This window comes from Setaria viridis, chromosome 2 (genome assembly GCF_005286985.2).
Source record: "Setaria viridis chromosome 2, Setaria_viridis_v4.0, whole genome shotgun sequence".
NCBI classification, from domain to species: domain Eukaryota; kingdom Viridiplantae; phylum Streptophyta; class Magnoliopsida; order Poales; family Poaceae; genus Setaria; species Setaria viridis.
In genome coordinates this window covers 39328571-39348960 of record NC_048264.2, presented here as the reverse complement: position 1 = coordinate 39348960, position 20390 = coordinate 39328571, and the positions used below count along the sequence as shown (strand labels likewise).

Genomic DNA, 20390 nt, shown 5'->3' with positions numbered 1-20390 from the left:
TGATGTCATATTGTCATCTGGATGGGAATATGTAAGTTCAATGAAATAAACACTCATTCTAGTGTATGTTTTCCATGTCTGAGCATCAAAACCTTGCTGCATTATGAAGATGAGAATCAGAACCTTACTGTATTTGAAAACAGGTAATAGCATTACTACACCTGGATGTCATTCTTTGCACTTCCTTTGAAGACAGTCTTACCATTCTGGGACCTGAAGAACATAAAAAGCAAGTAGGCAACTAACATAAATCAACAATATCCAATACTGAAGAACTAATCCAAAAGGCATTTCTAACATATTTAGCTCTTCTAGTTATTTATTGCCTCATCAGCTATCATCTCAGAGAAAATTTTGAAGCACATTCAACCCTCCAAAGAGTGATGAAATAAGGTCTTCTGATTGCTTTTCTGTTAAAAGCACTAACAGCACATCTGGTGCTTTCAACCTATAAGTTTTTCCGTATAATCAAACTATCAAGGAGCTCAAAAGATTACCTGAAAAGAAATTGGTTCTCAAGTCTCAACATTCACTAAAAACAAATATCAAGTTTTGTTCAGTAAAAAAAGAGGCAAAATAGGAATTGCATCAGCTCTCATACTAGGAAGTGCATTTGTTCCAGCGTTACCTGTGGGTACTGGACTGTGGCGCCGTAGCTACCAGCGGTGACATGTTCTTTTTAGCTATTTTTCACTGATTTAATGAGTACACATTCTAATATGTATTGTGGTGCTACAAAGTCTAGAAATATAAAGAAATTCGAGAGATGACTGGTAATCAGGCTACCCAGCTACTGCTAAAGGTAAAGCAACAAAGGTATTTGGAAATTTGTAATCAATAAGAAGTTACTCTTCATCACAATATTTGAGGCGCCTAAGAAAAGCAGTGAGAAAGTTACCATTTTCATGTTAACCTCACAAGGCATCTGTCTCTTTAAGCTATTAATTTTTGCTTACAAATACGATATTAAAATTGTTGGCAAAATAGAAAAGAACAATACCACACATAATTTAATGTTATCACAAGTGGATCATTGTCATAAAATCCATGAGTGAGCAAACAAAAATAAAAGATGGTTGAACAAAGAGATAGCAGGAAAATCTTTGTTTTCATTTATCCCCAGTTTACAGAGATAGTCCATGGGCTGAATGACCCATTTACAAATGTAACTCCATGCACACATCATAACGAGATAAGTTGTTTTTCAACAAATGCATAGCATTGTTTACAAATACACAAAAGATGGAAGCGTAAATCAAATCAAGAGTAAGTAGTATTTTATCATGCCATGGAAGGGGAAAGTCCTCCTTTGTTGGCATAAGCCACTTCATATTTCCACCAGCTGGTTGCCTTGGAACTAAAACACATGACATATATGTGGTGTATCATTTTCCTTACAACCTGCAGCACTGTAGTGGCAAGAATCAGTACAGGTGCACCACAGCAGGAAAAGAACCAGTAGTCTGCAACTTTGTACTGCGGTCAAAAGTAAACATTTGATGAACTAGCAGTATGTATTGATGTCAAAAGCAAACATTCGAAGAGCATTCTGTTAAGGTGGATAATAACATGGCTACTTGAGGAATCATCTTATAGTGAAGTGTTGAATGCATCCTACATTTCAAAATAAGTTAGCGATAGTAGGTCATAATTAAAACATAAAATCAATGAGCCAACCAATAGATGCACATGCACCTGTACTGTATACAAAATAAGGCCTCCATTCTTCCAAGTTCCAAAGCCTAAAGTGGGTGATTGACACTTTACTTTGAAAACCTTCCTATTAGTTTTTCTTTGAATAAGGCACTGAAGCTCTCACAGATCATGTGAGCCACCAAAAAACCCCCCTTGAATTGACCCAAAAAACATGCCATGGACTTCCAGTGGTAGTTACCTTATATGAGCTACTGATAATATCCACTGACTAGGGGAGGCGGAGCAACTGGTTGACAGCCAAATCTAATGAATCAACATTTTTTCGTAGAGTCTTTCTTTCGGAAAATTAAGATTTAACAAGTCTGAAATGAACAGTGCTAAACTATTAACCAATTCCATAGTGAATAGAAGTACATATTGTCAGCAACTACCAAAAGGATACAGTTGCATAGCTAAGCTTTCCAAGCCTCTCATTTCCTCATTTAACCTGCAAAAACATATTATCAGAAAATGCTAGTGAGAATCAAGAAACACAAAATGGGTGACAAAGAAATACACTTTTTTTCATATAAAATCTCCTTCCGCTTCAAGAATCACAGTAATAATGCAATTCAGCAAAGCTTTTAACCAATACTGAAAAACAATAATATTTTAACAAAGAAATACACATTTGTCATATAAAAATTCCTTTTGCTTCAAGAATCACAGTAATCATGCGATTCAGCAAAGCTTTTAACCAATACTGAAATTTGCAGTTTACAGTTACTTCCAGAATTGCCATTCAACTTTACAAAATATCCCCAGAATAAGTATACTCCCTCCGTCCCGAAAAGAATGCGATTCTAGTTTTATCCTAAGTCAAACTGTCCTAAGTTTGACCAAATTTATATAAAAATGCACAAGGACTTATGATACCAAATAAGTATCACTACATTTGCTATGAAATATATTTTCATAACATATCTATTTTGTGTCATAAAAGTTGATACCCTTTATAAACTTGGTCAAACTTGAGATATTTTGACTGAGGACAAAATTAGAATTGCATTCTTTTGGGACGGAGGGAGTACACTGCTAGAACATAAGCTGTCTACATACTGTACTATCACAAAAAGCATGGAAAGATGATAGATGAAGAACATTTTGGTCAAACTTATCACCTCAAGCACGAATTGATGTATTTATTTCCTTTTGAAGATGCTTCAAGTGCTGCAAAAACATAAAAAGTAACAATCAGAATCTGGAGCACCAACGGAGTAATAAATGTTTAGACATTTCAGACCAACGAAATCATATGTGACACAATCCAAACACAAGAGGCTACATCTAATAGAAAATCACAAATCAAACTATGGAAACCTTGCAATGACTATCGCTACAGTAAAAGGAGCACGCTTCCCAGTATCATCAGAGATTTAGTTTCCCCAATTCGGACACAAAATTTCCCCCAATACATGCGAACACTCGAGAGAGCCTAGTAGAATCATCAACAGTCTCGCGGCCTCACCGGATTCCTGGAGGCGGCCGACGACGTCGCCCAAGCATTCAATATTCTCCGCCGACGTCGAGGTAACCTTCGTTTCCGCGCGTCGCAGCAGTAAGATTCATCATAATCCATCAGTGTAAAGTAGCAGTACATAGCGGAGCAGCGGAAAACAGAGCTCGAAGGCTCGCCGCGTTTTGGGGGCATGAAGAGAGAGTACGTACGTTGTTGAGGGCGACTCGGAGGGAGGCGAAGAGGGACGCATAGCTCTCGGCGATGGCGGCGGCGTCCCTCTCCACAGCCTCCATCGCGGCTGCGACCTCCCGCGTACCTGGAGGCGCCGGCGCCGGCGATTGCGTCCCCGGGGCAGCGGCGGGGGATGATGATGTCTCCGCCGGCGATGGACCCTCCAGGGGTGGCGACGGCGGCGGATCAGGGGACTCTACGGCGGCCGCGGCGGGTTCCATCTCCTCCGGTTGGGTTTCTGTGTCGTGGAACGGAAGCGGGGAGGGGAGGAGGAAGGCGTCCTGGCGCTCTGTGAGTGACGTGTACTGACACGTCATATGATGCGCTGGAGTCTGACCTGGGATTTGATTATTTTCTTTCCTGATTTTTTTATTTTTATATTTTATATTTTAGTATTTTGCAAAAATATATGTCATATATATTTTTGCAAAACACTAAAATAAAAAATTCCTCTATCCTTCCCTGGATCAGGCGATTAGGCCCAGTCCATCTATGATGTGAAGGAAAAAAAAAAGATAGTAGTTGGGTCCCGTATGTGTTGAGAATGTTAGCCCATGGGCTTTTATAGGCCTTCGCTAGTAATTTCGCTTTTTGTTTTTTTTCTAAGGTTGTAGCATCATCATACAAAGAGGCTTGAACCTACCCGAGGTATTATTCCATCCATTTGCCTGACATAAAAACTTCGAATTAATCATCTCCCGCCACATGATAGAGATCAGGCCTTTACCAAGCATGAGTGACACAATTTATTTAGAAAAGAATAAAGCTCCGTAAATTGATCCGCCTAACAAGTGGAGAAAGTAAGCATCCAAAGTTTCGAAGGGAAAGATCACCAAATGTGTTTGGTGGCAAAGAACATCGTCTCTGCTTCTGTGTTAGCGGTGATAGGGTTATTTGCCACCAGTCGTCGACGACATGTTCACCATCAATGTCTGGCTGCTTCCCTGCCTAAACTATTGATCAGGAACAAAACCACCTACACAAAGATGCAATGCAAGCATAGATGGTCAGACAATGCACGCGCGCGTCAAGTTGCATGGCCAACAATTCCTAGCTGCAAGCTGGCCGGTCAGCAGTCAACTGTTTTATGCCTGTGCTAGGCCAGTCTGTACAATCTAGGTCTCCTTCTGTTGAGCCAGCTGCTGCGCCAGAACTTGGCTCTGTTTCCATGTCCGACTCGGACAGTCCGAGGTTAACAGTGGTGCTGGCCCAAAATAGCTGCCTACCCACATCATCACAAGGTGCAGTTCCTACCCATGGTATATCCAGATCCACCCATTTGTACCACAGCCATCTGAGCCATAGTGCCCCGTTGAATGTTTTCTTTTGTCCAGTATATATACCAAAGACCATGAGTCGTAGTCTCGTAGAGCTACCCATTTGCTGCTCTTCAAATTGGCCAATTGGGCACCTCCACTGTCTTCTCTCCGTCGTCCTTGCTGTCAATCTCAGTAGGTGGTGGGCGACGTCGGTGCCGTCGAGGAAGCCCTGGAGTTGCGTGCCTTGCAACACGGGCATGACCTGCGCTTTCCATAGTGGAAAGTTGGTCTTCGTGACTCGTGAGCTTCTCTGACTTGGCCTAGCAGCGGCGTAGCAACGGCCGGCAGAGGATGATGATGAGCTCATCCGGCCCGTTCGCTTCAGCTTATTCAGTCGGCTTATCAGTCATCAAACGGTGTTTTTCTCTCACAACAAATCAGCCGTTTCAGCTTTTCAGCCGGCTTATAAGCTGAAGTGAATAGGAGTTGGTGAAAACCTGCATGAAATATGCTGGAAAATTGGTGAAAATGCATGCATGTTAGAGTTGCAATGTCATGCATAATTTGGGTTGTGTGGAATATAATAGAAAAAAATGGTGTTTGTTTTGAACGGCAAGACCTAGCACACCGTATCCTGACCAAGCAAGTGATTATTCAGACTTGCTATTCGATCCTATTGTGTTCACTGGTGGAAAACTCACCTTTTAGTTTCGGTTGGTAAGCCATATAGCTCCCGAATAACTAACAGGAACTAACTATTCGGGACTAATTAAAAAGGTTAAAAAAAATAAAAAAAGTGGGCCGCGCGGCCCGGCTGCTCGTGCCCTTACCATTGCGTCCTGCCGCAGGCCGCGCGCCGCTCCATGGCCTTGGCCATGGCCACCCATGCCCGCGCCGGCCGCCCGCCGCTCGCCTCGCCGCCCCTAGCAGGCCAGCCACAAGGAGCCGGCCGTCCACCCGCGCCAGCTCGCCCGCCGCTCCGCCTCGAAGAAAGGGAGAGAAGGAGGAGAGAAGATAGGAAGAAGAGAAAGAGGCCTGCGCAAGGAGAAAGGGAGAGGAGGAGAGAAGATAAGAGAGCGCTGCCTGCCACCGGTGGAGAGAGAGCGCTTTAGTCCCGGTTGGAAACGCCAACCGGGACTAAAAAGTCCCCCTTTTAGTTCCGGTTGGTAGTTCCAACCGGGACAAAACGCCCCGTCAGATTTTTATGATCTACTAGCCGTTACAACCGGGACTAAAGGGGTTCTTTAGTCCCGGTTGGTAAACCAAGACTAAAGCTCCCCCCGTCGGTGGCCGTCGGTGGTGGTATTTTGACCCGGGACTAAAGGCTCTTTAGTCCCGGATCCAAAGAAAACCGGAAAAAAAATGTTGGATGGAAGGTCTCTTCTCTACCGGTGATTCTTCTCGTATAAACATGAACGTGTGTAGTTACTAGTGATAATGATTACTAAAATAATGTGAAGAACAGTTGTCCGACGACACATATAGCCATTGAATGAATAGTTTGCAAGGCATTCCAAATTCATTCAAACAAATCAAAGATGCCTCCACCTACGTGCTGGTATAGATCCACAGTGTGCATTCAGCTATTATACATGAATGTAGGGAGCTCGTTAGAATAATTATAGGCCCACAAATAAATTCTACCAAGCATATGGATGAATGTAGGGAGTGTCGACAAGAGGTAAGAAAAGAGATGTTATCCTGTGCAAGCCACGCTGCATGCGCCGGATTTTCAGACTCTTCCACCGTCTTGTCAGCTTTTTCAACACGGAGTATCGCAGGGGTGCCGCCACTGACCCATCCAGAATTACTAGCAATCGCGAGCCGCAAATCGCCGGGAGGACTTGTGCTCGCCACACAAGAAAATTGTCTTAGTTCAATTTCTCCGAGACAGGGATCGAGAAGATCGCTGAAGCCGTCGAGGAACTTGTTAACACCAATGATCGTCGACGGAAAAAAAACCGAATACGCCAACTAGATGACTTGTTGGAGAAGGAGGCTCTTATACCATGTAATGAACAATGGAACGGCTTAACTCTCAAGGGGCGCTGGGTACTTCATTATACAGTTACAGATATGATTACAAGACCGTATCAAGTACGATTGGAAACAAAGGAGTCCTACTAGGACAATAGAGTTCTACTCCTACTCCTATACATCATGTATTTCTACAATGAGTTCACTGGTAATACCTGAAAAATCATGAACGAACCTAGTTGACTAAAAGATCAGTCATGCAATTGAATCGATGTTATTCGGTCGAACTGGCTATTTTTGGTTGAACCTGTGAACTGGCGAATCGTTTTGTGGTGAACCAGTTATTAGTTTGATGTTTGGATATAAGTTTGTAACTTGCATTTTTATATACAACATCATAAATAAAAAACTATGAGTACAATTCTGAAGGTGGTTGTAACTGGCTACATTGTGTGTTTAGTTAGATGTTGCTGGTTTGATGTCCAATTCTGAAGTTTACATCTTGTTTTAGTTAGTTGTTGCTGTTTTTTTATTCTGATATGTTTGATATAGATAACTCTTAATTATTTTAGTTGTTGCTGTTCTTGACGTTGTGCATGCCAGTTCTCATGCTGCAAGCCTACAAATGCATCGCATGTCCTATTTCATGTGTAGATCTTTGATATTCTTTGTTTTTTGCGATGTTCTTTGTCAATCTTATCTTTTGGGTAGTGATTGTAGAACAGTCTGTACATTTCGTATGGCCATGCTAGTTAATTATGGTCACTTGTGTCGTGTGTGTGGGACATTACTGCTGCAAGCATGAGGAAAAATGAAGCTATCTTCAATGAAATAATCTAGACCCAGCTGAAGCACGAAAATGTGACTGTGAACGTGAAAAGAAACTTCAGATTTCAGAATCCAGTGTAAGTTGAAATATCTATTATTAACACGTTTATTACCACACTTTCACTGATTTCAAACTTCCTGAAAACAGATGCCACCATTTCTATACAAATAACCCATTGTTTTTCACTTTCACCAGGTGACAACTATATTCATAATTCATGTGCTATATGGGTACACCAGGTCTGAAGGTGCATTCCTTTCCCGTACCAGAAATCAGCAAAGGTATATATGCATTTTTCTTTTCTAGTCCAAGCAATTTTAGTATTGAATTCACACACTGACTGGATCTCCTCTCTTTTGTCTTTTTTGGCTGAACTCCAGTTCTTGCACCATCATGCTGAATGCAAACCCTGTTGTTAACCTTTTCTGGTGTATTCGGAACTAACACTGCTGCTGTTGGTGCTGACGCCTCATTTGATACTTCATCTGGGACTTCACCAAATACAATTCTGTACTGAGCCTGAGCTACACTAACTAATGACTTCGTTGCTGCAATGACTCTGTAAGTGGTTTAATTTCTTCTAATGCTTAACAATTCTTGTTAATTTGCAACTGTTATTTATGTCCAAGGAATCCCACTTGCCCTTAGCAGTGAGTAGCATAAAAATTACGGGGATCAAATTTCATGCCTTGTTTCTGCTTCTCTTACTATCTTCTGCACATACTTTGAGAAATTTACGACCAACAGAAATAGTTTAAGTTGCAACACTAATGAATAAAATAGCCATTATTACATTGCCTATAATTTCATTTTAATAACAGGAACCGGAAAGAATAATGGAACCAACTCGTAAAATATGTCGCCATGTAGAAACTTTTTTTATTTTTTAGGACCAATTCACCATATTTTCTATCATCCTATATCAATGAGAGAACCCATAAGAAAATAAATTTCAATTCATCCACCTATACCGTACTTCGGCAATTTTCTTCATCCTAACAAATGATTCTTCCTTTTTTGCGCTTGGCCTCCCACGCCCCCCATCCCTACTCCTCCCCGGCATCTCATATGTGAGTGTCCTATCGTGTAGGGCTAATACTCATAACTCTAGTGGAACCCTTAGGGCTAATACTCATAACTCTAGTGGAACCCTTACTCGCTGCATTAATCTTTTAGTATTGGTTTGTCCAACCATGATGCTATGATTTTTTATCATATTTCAACCACGACTTGCACCAAATAATCCTCCATCATCACGAATCCCACCCACCGATTGTTACCATTTTGTCTGACCTCTAGGCTGCTCAGACCACGGTGAACGCCATAACCGAATTCTAAATTTTCTTAACATCACAAGAACCGCTCACAAGTTGTAGTTGAAGGTCGAGGTTTCTAAACAACGAGACAGCCGAGAGCCCGAGACAGTAGTGGGAGCCAACGAGACAGCCGTCACCGGAAAAATCGGTGCCTACCCTAAACAAGTCCAACAAGTCCAGTCGACGAGGTTTCCCCATTTAAAACGATAGGGCACTGTGTCCCCGTTCCCCTTTTCAGTCCAGTCAATTTCTCCGGCCCATTTCACCCGAGCGAGCGAGGTGTGTCCTGAAACCCTAGCTAGCGTCCCCCCTATCGTCTCCCCCAGCACCGCGCCGCCGGCCGTCAACCACCTACCACCTCGAGATCTTCCGATCCACCGCTCGTCGCCCTCCCTGGGGTGGCGCCTGATCGATCTGCCGCAATCCCCCGGGCTGCGGAGAGGTTCGGAGCGTACAAGGATGGCCGCGGCGGGTTCGTGCGAGAAATGCCGCGAGGATCAGGTAACTGCACCGTGCTGCCGCTGGGGCCTTCTCCGCCGCTCCCGGCGGCTCCGGCGCAGCGCCGACGACGGCGAGGAGGACCGCATCAGCGGCCTCCCCGACGATGTGCTCCGCCTCTTCCTCGTCGGCCTCGGCTGCGCCCGAGGCGCCGCCCACACCGGCCTGGTCTCGCGCCGGTGGCGCAACCTCTGGACCGGCCTCCCCGAGCTCACCTTCCACAACACCGCGCCCGACCAGATCGAGGCCGCGCTCGCCCAGGTAACCCGCACGTCGATGTCCCTCCTGGACATCGACGTCGCCAGGCACCACCCGCTCGAGCCGCCCGCCGTCACCTCGCTGCTCCGCTCGGCCGCGAGGCTGGCGCCGGCGGAGCTCAAGGCCGTCTTCTCCGGGGCCACACAGTACAGATCCAACCCTAGCTATCACGTCGATGTCGAGCTGCCCTGCTTTGACCGGACCACCTCCATCTCCATCACGATGTTCATTCCCGCGGTCAACTTAGTGATGCCGCCGGCAGGAGATTTCCTGAAGCTCGAGAGCCTCTCCCTTCGTTCATGCGATGTCAGCGTCGATAGCCTGCTTCCACGCTGCCCTAGGCTGCGCAAGCTTTGCATCCAGAGGACGAGAATCCTCTCAATAACTGGCCACTCGCCATCGCTTGAGGAGCTGGATGTGACAACACATGGGGTGCTTCTGCGTGTCGACATCGAGGCCCCATTGCTTAAGAAGCTAAGCATCTATGCCGTTGTGGGTATCAGCAATGAGTTTAGCATTTCATACTCAGCACCAAAGCTGGAGGAGCTGTCATGGATGTGCGGGCACAATTCCAAATCAGGTGTCGGTTTGGGGATTTGGCGCATGTCAAGCTTGACATTGGAGACCCGAAAGCTTCTTGGAGACAAGCAGCTTGCCGATGACAAGGAGAGCACATGCTTGCAGCCGCAGCACTGCCCTCGCGTCGATACGGTGTCAGTGTGCATATGGACTCGTGTGCGTCTTCTTTCCCCCTCAATTTCTCTGCTGTGCTGATACTGAATTGGTTTTACATTTGCATGGAATAATGTCGCCAAATTGCTGTGTGCAGGCTCATTACAAAGATGCAACCCGAAGCTTTAGGCAACATATGTCCCAATTACCAGTTGCCAATTTTTCTATTTTGGAGCTGGACATCTTGACGCGGGGGCATGCCTATGGAGGAGTAGTGCTGGATCTGCTTATGATTTGTAGCACTGTACAAAGTCTTAAGATGAAGCTACGTGAAGTAATTATTCTATCCATTTATTTTCCTAACATGGACATTTTGAGCTATTTTTTCCAGTCACATGCTTGAGATTAGGCCTTTACCAAGCACCAATTATACATTCTACTTCATTTTTCTCTAGGTGGGGCCCCGGGTAGAAGAATGCTTAGTAGATTGCACTTGTGATCACCCTAACAACTGGAGAAGTCAAACTGTCCCCATGACTGATCTTAAAGAAGTAGAAATCCAAGGCTTTAAAGGAGAAGCTCAAGAAATAGATATGCTCAAACTGATATTCAGAAGCGCGATAATGCTTGAAAGAGTGACAATTGAATTCTACTCTAAGGTCTCACCAAGAGACAACAGATACATGGAAACTCTTGGCATATTAAAGGCACATCCTTCTGTGGAATCCACTGTTTTTCTACGGAAGCGTGTTTTGAAATTTGAAGGCATGGTTATTGATTGATGCTCGTACATGTAACAAGGTATGGTACACTTTAGCCTCATCTCTTTGAAAGTGAAATTAATGTTTTGTATCATTGTCGACCTTCCCCGGCCCTGTGTATTTCTTTTATGAATTTAAGTTTTCGGCAGCTCTCGGTGTTGTATATATGCTGATTTCACAGTATGTTGATACTCGTATTCAAGAAGGTTCAATACATTGTTTCTCTAGCTGTCTATCCTAATAACATGGATCCTAGTTGCATCAATCCTTCTTTACTAAGCAGCCTATAATATGAACAACTTTCTATTTTGTACCATTGGCTTTAGAAGGAATCAATTAGTTTAAGTTTCCTGCTGTTTTTGGTTCTAGGTTGTCCAGTTTGGGGAGGTATGCTGTGTTACTGAGATAGATCTAGGGATGCAATGTGATGCCGTGAACAGCTAGCTATATACTCTTTTGACTCTCAGATGTTGAACACTGCATAATGGCTACATTGCAATAAAATGGGATGAGGGCAGTAGATCGACTTGTATTTCTGAATGAAACATTTAGTGGGACACATTTAACCCCTTGCCTAAATGAGACAAGAATTTATACACTAACATCCAGAACAGAATCATTGTCTGTTGCCTAACTAGCTTGAGCTGATTAACATGTTAAAAACTTAAAATGCTCTAACCTAAATATCCATTGTATATATGTGCAAGTGAAATGATATTTGCTGTCTACAATTTTATGTTGGAAATAGTTTGATCAGTGAGGGTGCGTCAGATATTGTCTGCATACAATTAAACCTTTTTGTCTTTGTAATTAGCTGCAGAAATGGTAAGAATGTGCCAGTATTGCTCCGTGCAGTTGTATATGTTTCTTGCTGGTAGCTAGGGTGTGATCTGTGTAGGGCTGATGTGGCTCACTGGCCGGTAAATCAGTGAAAATGTTTGTTGGAGTTGGAATATGACCTTGGATTTTGGGCTCTTTTTTGTGAACAAGAAAATGATTTTGTTTTAAACGGAATCTGCCAGGGTATATACTAACCAAACTGAGTTGCTGGTTCAAGCTACAGGAGGATATGCAGCTTAATTAAGTCTTCGCAGGCACTGAGGATGCATGGATTGATGCACCAAGAGTCCAAAACTGGAAGGGTCATATTCAGCTTGTGTTCTTTCTATCTCAGAAGTCAACCCGTCCCCTGGAGCAGCTCTAGAATACCAATTGTACTTGGGAATGTGTACAGTGTGGTCTTGTGTTATTTTTGAACTCTCTTTCATTCACCATTTCGACAATGCACCTGTTTGGATAATAATTTAGTAATTGAGATGTGTGCTGCTTATGTTTGATTTTCTCGGATAATTTAGTAGATTGTGATGTGTGCTGCTTATGTTTGATCTGCTCGTTTAGGATCAGCTGCACCTATGCCAACGTGAGACATTTTAGAAACCGAGGAACTACAATATCTTAATCCTCGAAAATCCAGAATGTGCGGGCTAATCTTAATGCATGCATGTCACTCTTTCCAAGATTACCATGACATATAAATACATGTGTATACTAGAAACCCTGCAGTCCATGTATAGAAGTTTCATTGTCGAATAATGATGCCATGTGCGCTTGAGCCGTTGTAGATTAAAGCAGAAATATCACGTTCGTAGAAACACATGGAACACTACAAGCAAGTATTAAACTGCTGTTTCTGTCTTCCCATGCATTCTCTGAATTGCAAGACTATGGAAGCCTCACTGTAAATCTGAATTATGCCCAGCCAATATGAGGCTACTCAACTCTTCAGTAGTTCCTTTGTGAATGTTTACCTATCTTAACCTCACATATTTGCCTACTTTAATTTGTCCATCTAGAGCACCCAGACCCCACAATAACGTTGATGTGTTAATGACAAACTGAGAGTACTATCCCCAAAAGAAGTCATGGCAAGTGCTCATTATTTTTTATCTTTCCTAAAGCTGTGAGATGATTCAAGTTTGTTAACGAAAGCAAAATTGTATGAAGCTAATAAATTAAGGACTGAAGCAAATAACATTATATTCTCTCATCGATGATCTCCATTATATTCTGCAATGAGGATGCTATGGTTTCATGACACATTTAATTTGATCATAACACCATGCAAGATTAAATTTAGTAGTCCGTCTAACGGACAGTTAAAGGAGGCTACCTCGATAAGTGGCTATAGCCGAGCGGGCATATATAGGCTGTTTTGGACCGATTACATTGGAGCATGCCGACACAATGCAGTCGTGTACCATAGTGGGCTGACAATGAAATCAATGCATTGTTTTCTTGCCCATAATTATACTTACTTGATGCAATATTATATTTCTATTGTTTTATTATATTGAAGTTGATGCTTTTTTCTATGCTCGGTGTATTTTCATCAGAAATGATGAATTTGGATATTGGAGTATCAATGACTTCCAATAACATTCAACCACCAGTATATCCCAGAGAACGAAGGAGCCGCAACAAGATAGGGACCAGTATGCAAAAAATGCCTACCCAAGAGAAGGAAGAAGAATTACTAAAAAAAAAGTCATCATGAAAATTACCAACGAAATAAAGCTGCAGCCACCAACGTTGAAATCGAACATCATCAATTGCTAGGTACTATGCATAATTACTTGTTGATATTTTTTAAATGTTATTATGTGATCATCAATAGAATATGTCTTATGGTCCTTTATTTAGAGGTGAAGATGGCAAGTAACAACAAAATTATTGTTTGTGATGAAAAAAATGATTGGCTATGTACAAACGAAATGCATCAAAGGCACAATCTTGGTGAGAAACTATAGTGCTGGAATGATAGCCTTATTGGTATTGAGAAAGAAAATTTCCCTTTTCAATTGCAAGCAACCATGAATATCTATTGCCATAGTTTACTTTTACTATATTTTTATAATTCATTCTTATCGGAATAATTGAAATATTTCCCGTGAAAATTGGTCATTATAGGAACAATGTTTGCTCCTGATGAAATGAATTATGCTAGCGGCATGTCAGTAAAGCAAAGACGAGGATTGACATATGAGCAAATCAAAACAAGTGATATAAAAGATAGGGCATGGTATACAATATATGACACCTAAGCATAGGCAAGTAATACGTGATCGTCAAAATACGTGTAATATGAAGCCCAAAAGAAGCTAAGCATCTATGCCGTTGTGGGTATCAGCAATGAGTTTAGCTTGTCATACTCAGCACCAAAGCTGGAGGAGCTATCATGGAAGTGTGGGCACGGGCACAACTTCTTATCATATGTTGAACTTGGGATTTGGCTCATATCAAGCTTGACATTAATATTGGAGACCTGAAAGCTTCTTGGAGGTGGGCAGCTTGCCAATGACAAGGAGAGCGCATGCTTGCAACCCCAGCACTGCCCTCGCGCCGATACGGCCGGTGTCATTGTGCATACGGCCTTGGGTGCGTCTTCTTTCCCCCTCAATTTCTCTGCTGTGCTGATGCTAAATTGGTTTAACATTTGCATGGAATACCGCGAATTTCTGTGCAGCTTTGGTCCACAGATGTACCCCGAAGCTTTAGGCAACTGATGTCCCGATTACCAGTTGCCAATGTTTCTATTTTGGAGCTGGATATCTTGACGCGAGGGCATGCCTACGGAGAACTAGCGCTGCATCTGCTTATGATTTGTAGCACTGCACAAAGGCTTGAAATGAAGCTACGTGATGTAATTATTCTATCCATTTATTTGCCTGACATACATTTTGAACTAATTTTCTCCAGTCACGTGCTTGATGTTATTAGGCCTTTATCAAGCCCCAATTATACATTCTATTTTAAATTTCTCTAGGTGGGGGTAGAAGGATGCTCAGGACGACGCTGCACTTGTCATCAGCCTAACAACTGGAGAAGTCAAACTGTCCCCACTGATCTCAAAGAAGTAGAAATCCAAGGCTTTAAAGGAGAAGGTCAAGAAATAGATCTGCTCAAAGTAATATTCAGAAGCGCAATAATGCTTGAAAGAGTGACAATTGAATTCTACCCTAAGGTCTCACCAAGAGACAACAGATACATGGAAACTCTTGGCATATTAAAGGGACATCCTTCTGTGAAATCCACTGTGTTTATACGGAAGTGTGTTTCGAAATTTGAAGGCACGATTACTGATTGACGCTCGTTATGTAACAAGGTATGGTATACACTTTACCCTCATCTATTTGAAACTGAAATTAATATAGTTTGTATCATTATATTGTCAACCTTTCCCTGTGTATTTTTATGAATTTAAGTTTTTGTCAGCTCTTGGTGTCATGTGCTGATTTCACAGTATGTTGATATTCGTATTCAAGAGGGTTCGATATATTGTTTCTGTAGCCTAATAACATGGATTATAGTTGCATCAATCCTTCTTTATTACTATGCAGCCTATAAGATGAACACTTTTCTATTATGTACCATAGGCTTTATTAGGATGAAAATCAATTACACTACGGAAACCTCAAAGTCGCCGAGTGTAATTTCTTCGCCGAGTGTATTATTGCGGGCACTCGGCGAAGGACCCGTTTGCCGAGTGCATTCCTAGTAACACTGGCAAAAATAATACACTCGGCGAAAACACGATTTGCCGAGTGCCATAAAAAAACACTCGGCAAACTCCCACGGGGCACTCGGCAAACAAAATTCACTCGGCAAATACTTGAGCACGTGACTTCCACGTGCCGCGCTGGGCGAAGGCCGTGACGGACGTTATGGTTTGCCGAGTGTCAACGGGGGGCACTCGGCAAACTCCATGTCTCGATGGGGCACTCGGCAAACCTGAGAGTTTGCCGAGTGTCTCGATGGGGCACTCAGGTTTGCCGAGTGTTTTTTTTGGCACACTCGGCAAAAAAAAAAAATTTCCTCCTCCCCCCTCCAAACTTTTTATACTCCACATGTATGACATTTGGCACTGCATGGTACAAGGTGGACTATTTATTGACCTGTTTGCTATATTTAATCAATTAATTTCATTTAGAGTAATTTGTTGATTTTAGTCAAATATGAACTGCATGTGATTGGAATAATGGAATAATATGAGTGGAAAAATCATATTCATGTTAGTGAGTCCAAATTGAGGTCTTACCCAGAAAATGAAAAGAAATTTCGAACATTTTGTTAAGGAAACACGACTATGAACGTGTGGCCAAATGATTTTTTAATTCTCAAAAATACAAACGAAGTTTGAAAATCACCAGATTTTGCAAGATGCTATGATTTCATATGCAGAGGCTGTGGTAAAAAATTGACAAGGTTTCGCACAAGTTTTGACATATGATGCTTAGAATTCGAAGCATCTCCGGAGAGGATTCGTAGAAGTTGGAAGGATCCGGTAAGATTTTGAGTCGAATCGATACTTGAATTTGTCATTGAGTTCCAATTTATTTTTATAGGCCATAGAGAACATAGATTGGTTCATGTCAAATTTTGGAGATTTTTCGGATCCGTTTGATAATTTTTATTTATTAATTGCAAGTATATGAATTTAATAGATATAAATTCAATATGAGCTATAAATCCATGAAATAATGGAACAACATTACTTAAAAAATGGTATACACAATGTTTAGTGAATTTGACTAAGTTTACACAAAGTTTACATACTTTTAATTACTAAAAGTGCTTTGCATATGCAATATGGGTACCTTGTTGCCGAGTGTCGCAGTAGGGCACTCGGCAAATACGTTGTTTGCCGAGTGTCACCCGGGCACTCGGCAAAGCCCGCCAAGGGTCCACGTGCCAGTGGGAGTCAGGAATTCGCAGGGGAAGTACCCTTTGCCGAGTGCCCCTGATCTAGCACTCGGCAAAGGCTGAAAATGCCTTTGCCGAGTGCTAGATCAGGGGCACTCGGCAAAGGTTTGGATCTTAATTTTTCCAAGTCCCATGCGCACAGGCACAGTCACAGTCACACGCACAGGCACACGCACACGCGCCGCCCGCCGCCCGCGCCGCCAGCGCCGCCGCCCCGCTCGCCGCCCACCCCGCGCCGCCCGACGCCACCCCGCCCCGCTCGCCGCTCGCGCCGCCCGCCCCGCGCTGCCCGCGCCGCCCGACACCACCTCGGCCGCCCGACGCCGCCCTGGCCCGCGCCGCTCGCCGGCCCCCGACCGCCCGACGCCGCCCCCGGCCCGCGCCGCGCCGCCCCCGGGTGCCCCGCTGCCGGCCCACCACGCACCGCCCCGGCCCGCGCCGCGCCGGCCCCCGGCCGCCCGACGCCGCCCCCGGCCCTCCCCACGCCGTCCCCGGGCGTCCTGCCGCCAGCCCGTCCCGCGCCACCCGTGGCCGGCCCCGGCCGCACCCGGCCGCCCCGCGCCGGCCCGCCCCAGCCGCCCGGCGTCGCGCCCGGCCGGCCCCCGGCCACGACCCCCGGCCGCCCATGGTCGGCCCCCGACCCCCGACCGGCCCCGACCGACCCCGACGCACCGCCCCCGGTCCCAGCACTAGGTGAGTTGATGCAATATTATCATGCTTGAAATATTGTCATGCATTATGTATCAGTGCTTGTTGTAGAGTCGGCCATTGTGCCGTTGTGATGTTGTAGATGTGATTGTCGGCCATTGAGCCATTTTATTTGATGCAGGTGTAGGAAACCTCCCCGTGCAGGGGAGGTGCTGTCGAAATTTTAACTTGACAGGAGTAATTTTTTTTCAGGAGAGTGTACGTTACCGTCCTCCAGTCGTCACTTTGCAGGATAGCAAGGTGAGGCATCCTACACCTTTATTTCCGTATAATGTTCGTATATCACGTAACCTAGTTAGGCGTCTCCCGTTCGAAATAGATACGGTTGGAAATATGCAGATTTTTGCATATTTATAACTGTATTTGTTTCGAATTGTCCACATTTTTTGGACAGCCCGAGGATGTGTAGGTGGGTTTAGTATCCATGATCTATTTCGGTCCGAGATAGAGTTTCGGCAACACCTCCCTGTTGTTCTCCAGATACACAATCTCCTATCAAGGACGTGTATTTGGAGAACAGCGGGGAGGTGCTGCCGAAATTTTATCTCGGGTCGGAGTAGACCATGGATACTAAACCCACCTACACATCCTCGGGTGGGATTAGGACCTATCTTTACCTAATAGACAATATAGGAACGTGTATATGCAATGTGAATTTTGTATTACTCGCTTAAATGGTAGAGGATGGAGGATCGTCAGTGGATGTACACGGGTCGCACTAGTCAGAATACGTCGACCAATGAATGACTTGACAAGACGGATGCTTTCTTGGAACGGACGTTTGCAAGTGTCAATGGAGCTCGATCGACTTGGTGTCCGTGTAGCAAATGTGGAAACATGCGTCGGCAAACCAAGCTAGACATGGGCAAACATCTAGTGAAGAACGGATTTACGTCAGACTACACCAGGTGGATCTACCATGGTGAATCTGACCGTGGGAGAGAGGAGGTCTTGAGACAACGCATCGAGGAATTTGATGATGATGCCGGGGTGGGAGACATGTTAAATGAATATCATGAAGTATACTTCGAAGAAGCATGTAGGGAGGAGGAGCCAGAGGCTACCGCTAAGGCTTATTACCGAGTGCCAGGGGCAAAGACACTCGGCAAACAAGCCGGCTTTGCCGAGTGCCCACTCCGTGACACTCGGCAAAGACCCCCTGTTTGCCGAGTGTTGGCACTCGGCAAAGACCCGGTGTTTGCCGAGTGCCTCCCGTCTTGCACTCGGCAAACCCGCCGTTACCCCCGACGCCGTCAGCGCGTATTTCGCCGAGTACATCTTTTCGCTGAGTGTTTTTTGGCCGTCGGCAAAATGTTTGCCGAGTGCTCGCGTTTTGACACTCGGCAAACTAGCCTTTGCCGAGTGTTTTCGTGCCTTCGCTGAGTGCCTGTGGCACTCGGCAAATTGTCTGGTTCCCGTAGTGTTAGTTTATTTTTTTTTCTGTTTTGGTTCAAGTTTTCCAGTTTGGGGGAGGTATATGCTGTGTTGCTGAGATAGATCTAGGGATGCAATGTGATGCCGTGCACAGCTAGCTATATATATTCTTTTGACTCTCAGATGTTGAACAACTAGCAATGGGATGAGGGCAGTAGATCGAATGGTATTTCTGAATGAAAAATTTAGTGGGGACACATTTAAACCCGTTGCCTAAATGAGACAAGAATTTATACACTAGCATGTGTGGAACAGGATCGTTGTCTGTTGCCTAACTAGCTTGAGCTGATTAACATGTTAAAAACTTAAAATGCTCTAACCTAAATATCCATTGTACTACTGTGCAAGCGAAATGATATTTTCTGTCCACAATTTTATGTTGGGAATAGTTTGATCAGTGAGCGTTGCATCATGTATTCCCTGTCACACCCTGAAATTTTTGAATTTCAAGATGTGATTAAAAGGAATAAATAAATAATAATTTTCTCATAATTTAAAATCTTCCTAACATTTATTTTTCTTGACAGGAAATTTAGTGTAGGGAAATAATTGATTGTTTTTCTAAATTAAATAAAGTTATTCTTTGTGTGTTGCATTCATGCTGGTGCATTGTTTTTGGTTGCTTGAAGTTTGAATTCATTTATTTGACTCTTTTAAACAAATAAGAAACCCTTTTCTCTTCCCTCCCTTTTCTTCTCTTCCTTTCGGCCTGCTTCTTTCTTTCAGCCCGCTTCCTTTCCTTTCAGCCCAGCAGCACAACGGCCCAGTGCCAGCCCGCCTCTGCCCTCATCTTGGCCCAACTTCCCACGCCAGCCGCTCCCGCAGCACGCCCGCACGCCTCCGCTTCCACCACTGACACCCGAGGCCTACTCGTCATCTTCATCCTCCCGCCGTTCTCGTGCCGGACTCGACCCGAGTTCGAGCCGCAACTGCCATCCTCCGCGCCTGCCTCCGCTTGGCCCGTACGCCAAGGCACCCCCTCCCGGGCTATATAAACAGCCACCGCCGCACACCGTGATGCCCCACCAAACCCTAGCCGCCGCCTTGAGTTCTCCAGCGCCGCCGCAACCCTAGCCGCTTCCGTGCTCGAGCCCACCGTCGCCGTTCGCCGCCACCGTCACCTCCCTATTTTCGACAGCACTACCTGGAGAATCGCCAAGAGGTGAGGAAGCTACCGGTGTAGTTTTTGTGCGCTCTCATGCTTTCCTCAACACGGGCACCCTCGCCGGAGTTGACGCCCCCGCCGTCGAGCCGCACGTCGCCGCCACCACGCTATCCACCTCATTGACACCCAAGACGGGTTCGCCATGCACCCCTCTTTCTCCTGGTCCAGTTCCCATCCCAATCCATGGCCAGAAGCTCGACTTCGAGCCGATTCCGGCGAGTCGCCGCCGCCACTTCGCCGCCCGCGCGCCGCCGGTTTAGTCCGAGACGTTCGTAGCCGCCTGATCTGGATCCGACGGCCCAGATCACATCTGACCCGGTCAATACCGGTCAACCCCTACGTGACGCCGCACTTTTTGCTAAAGAGTC

General features: G+C 44.6%; 2 protein-coding genes across 3 annotated transcripts; one reads left to right on the top strand and one right to left on the bottom strand.

Annotated features, from left to right (window-relative positions):
- Nucleotides 1-1089: 1089 nt before the first annotated feature.
- On the bottom strand, nt 1090-3689 carry LOC117845288 (uncharacterized). 2 transcript variants are annotated; one of them, XR_004638050.2, is made up of 6 exons: nt 3364-3689; nt 3164-3230; nt 2817-2865; nt 2099-2143; nt 1895-1987; nt 1090-1409 (listed from the first exon to the last, which is right to left on the bottom strand). XR_004638050.2 is itself a non-coding variant. In XM_034726262.2 (6 exons), exons 1-5 carry the CDS (start codon nt 3604-3606, stop codon nt 1925-1927), a joined length of 471 nt encoding a protein of 156 aa, XP_034582153.1. In that variant the 5' UTR covers nt 3607-3683; the 3' UTR covers nt 1090-1409; nt 1895-1924. The 2 variants fall into 2 exon arrangements, 1 of the variants encoding a protein (XP_034582153.1); XM_034726262.2 differs by having other exon boundaries at nt 1895-1991; nt 3364-3683.
- Nucleotides 3690-9225: 5536 nt separating this feature from the next.
- On the top strand, nt 9226-10296 carry LOC140221944 (F-box/LRR-repeat protein 25-like). Its single transcript, XM_072291900.1, has one exon. The coding sequence runs from the start codon at nt 9226-9228 to the stop codon at nt 10294-10296; it is 1071 nt and encodes a 356-aa protein (XP_072148001.1).
- Nucleotides 10297-20390: the final 10094 nt, after the last annotated feature.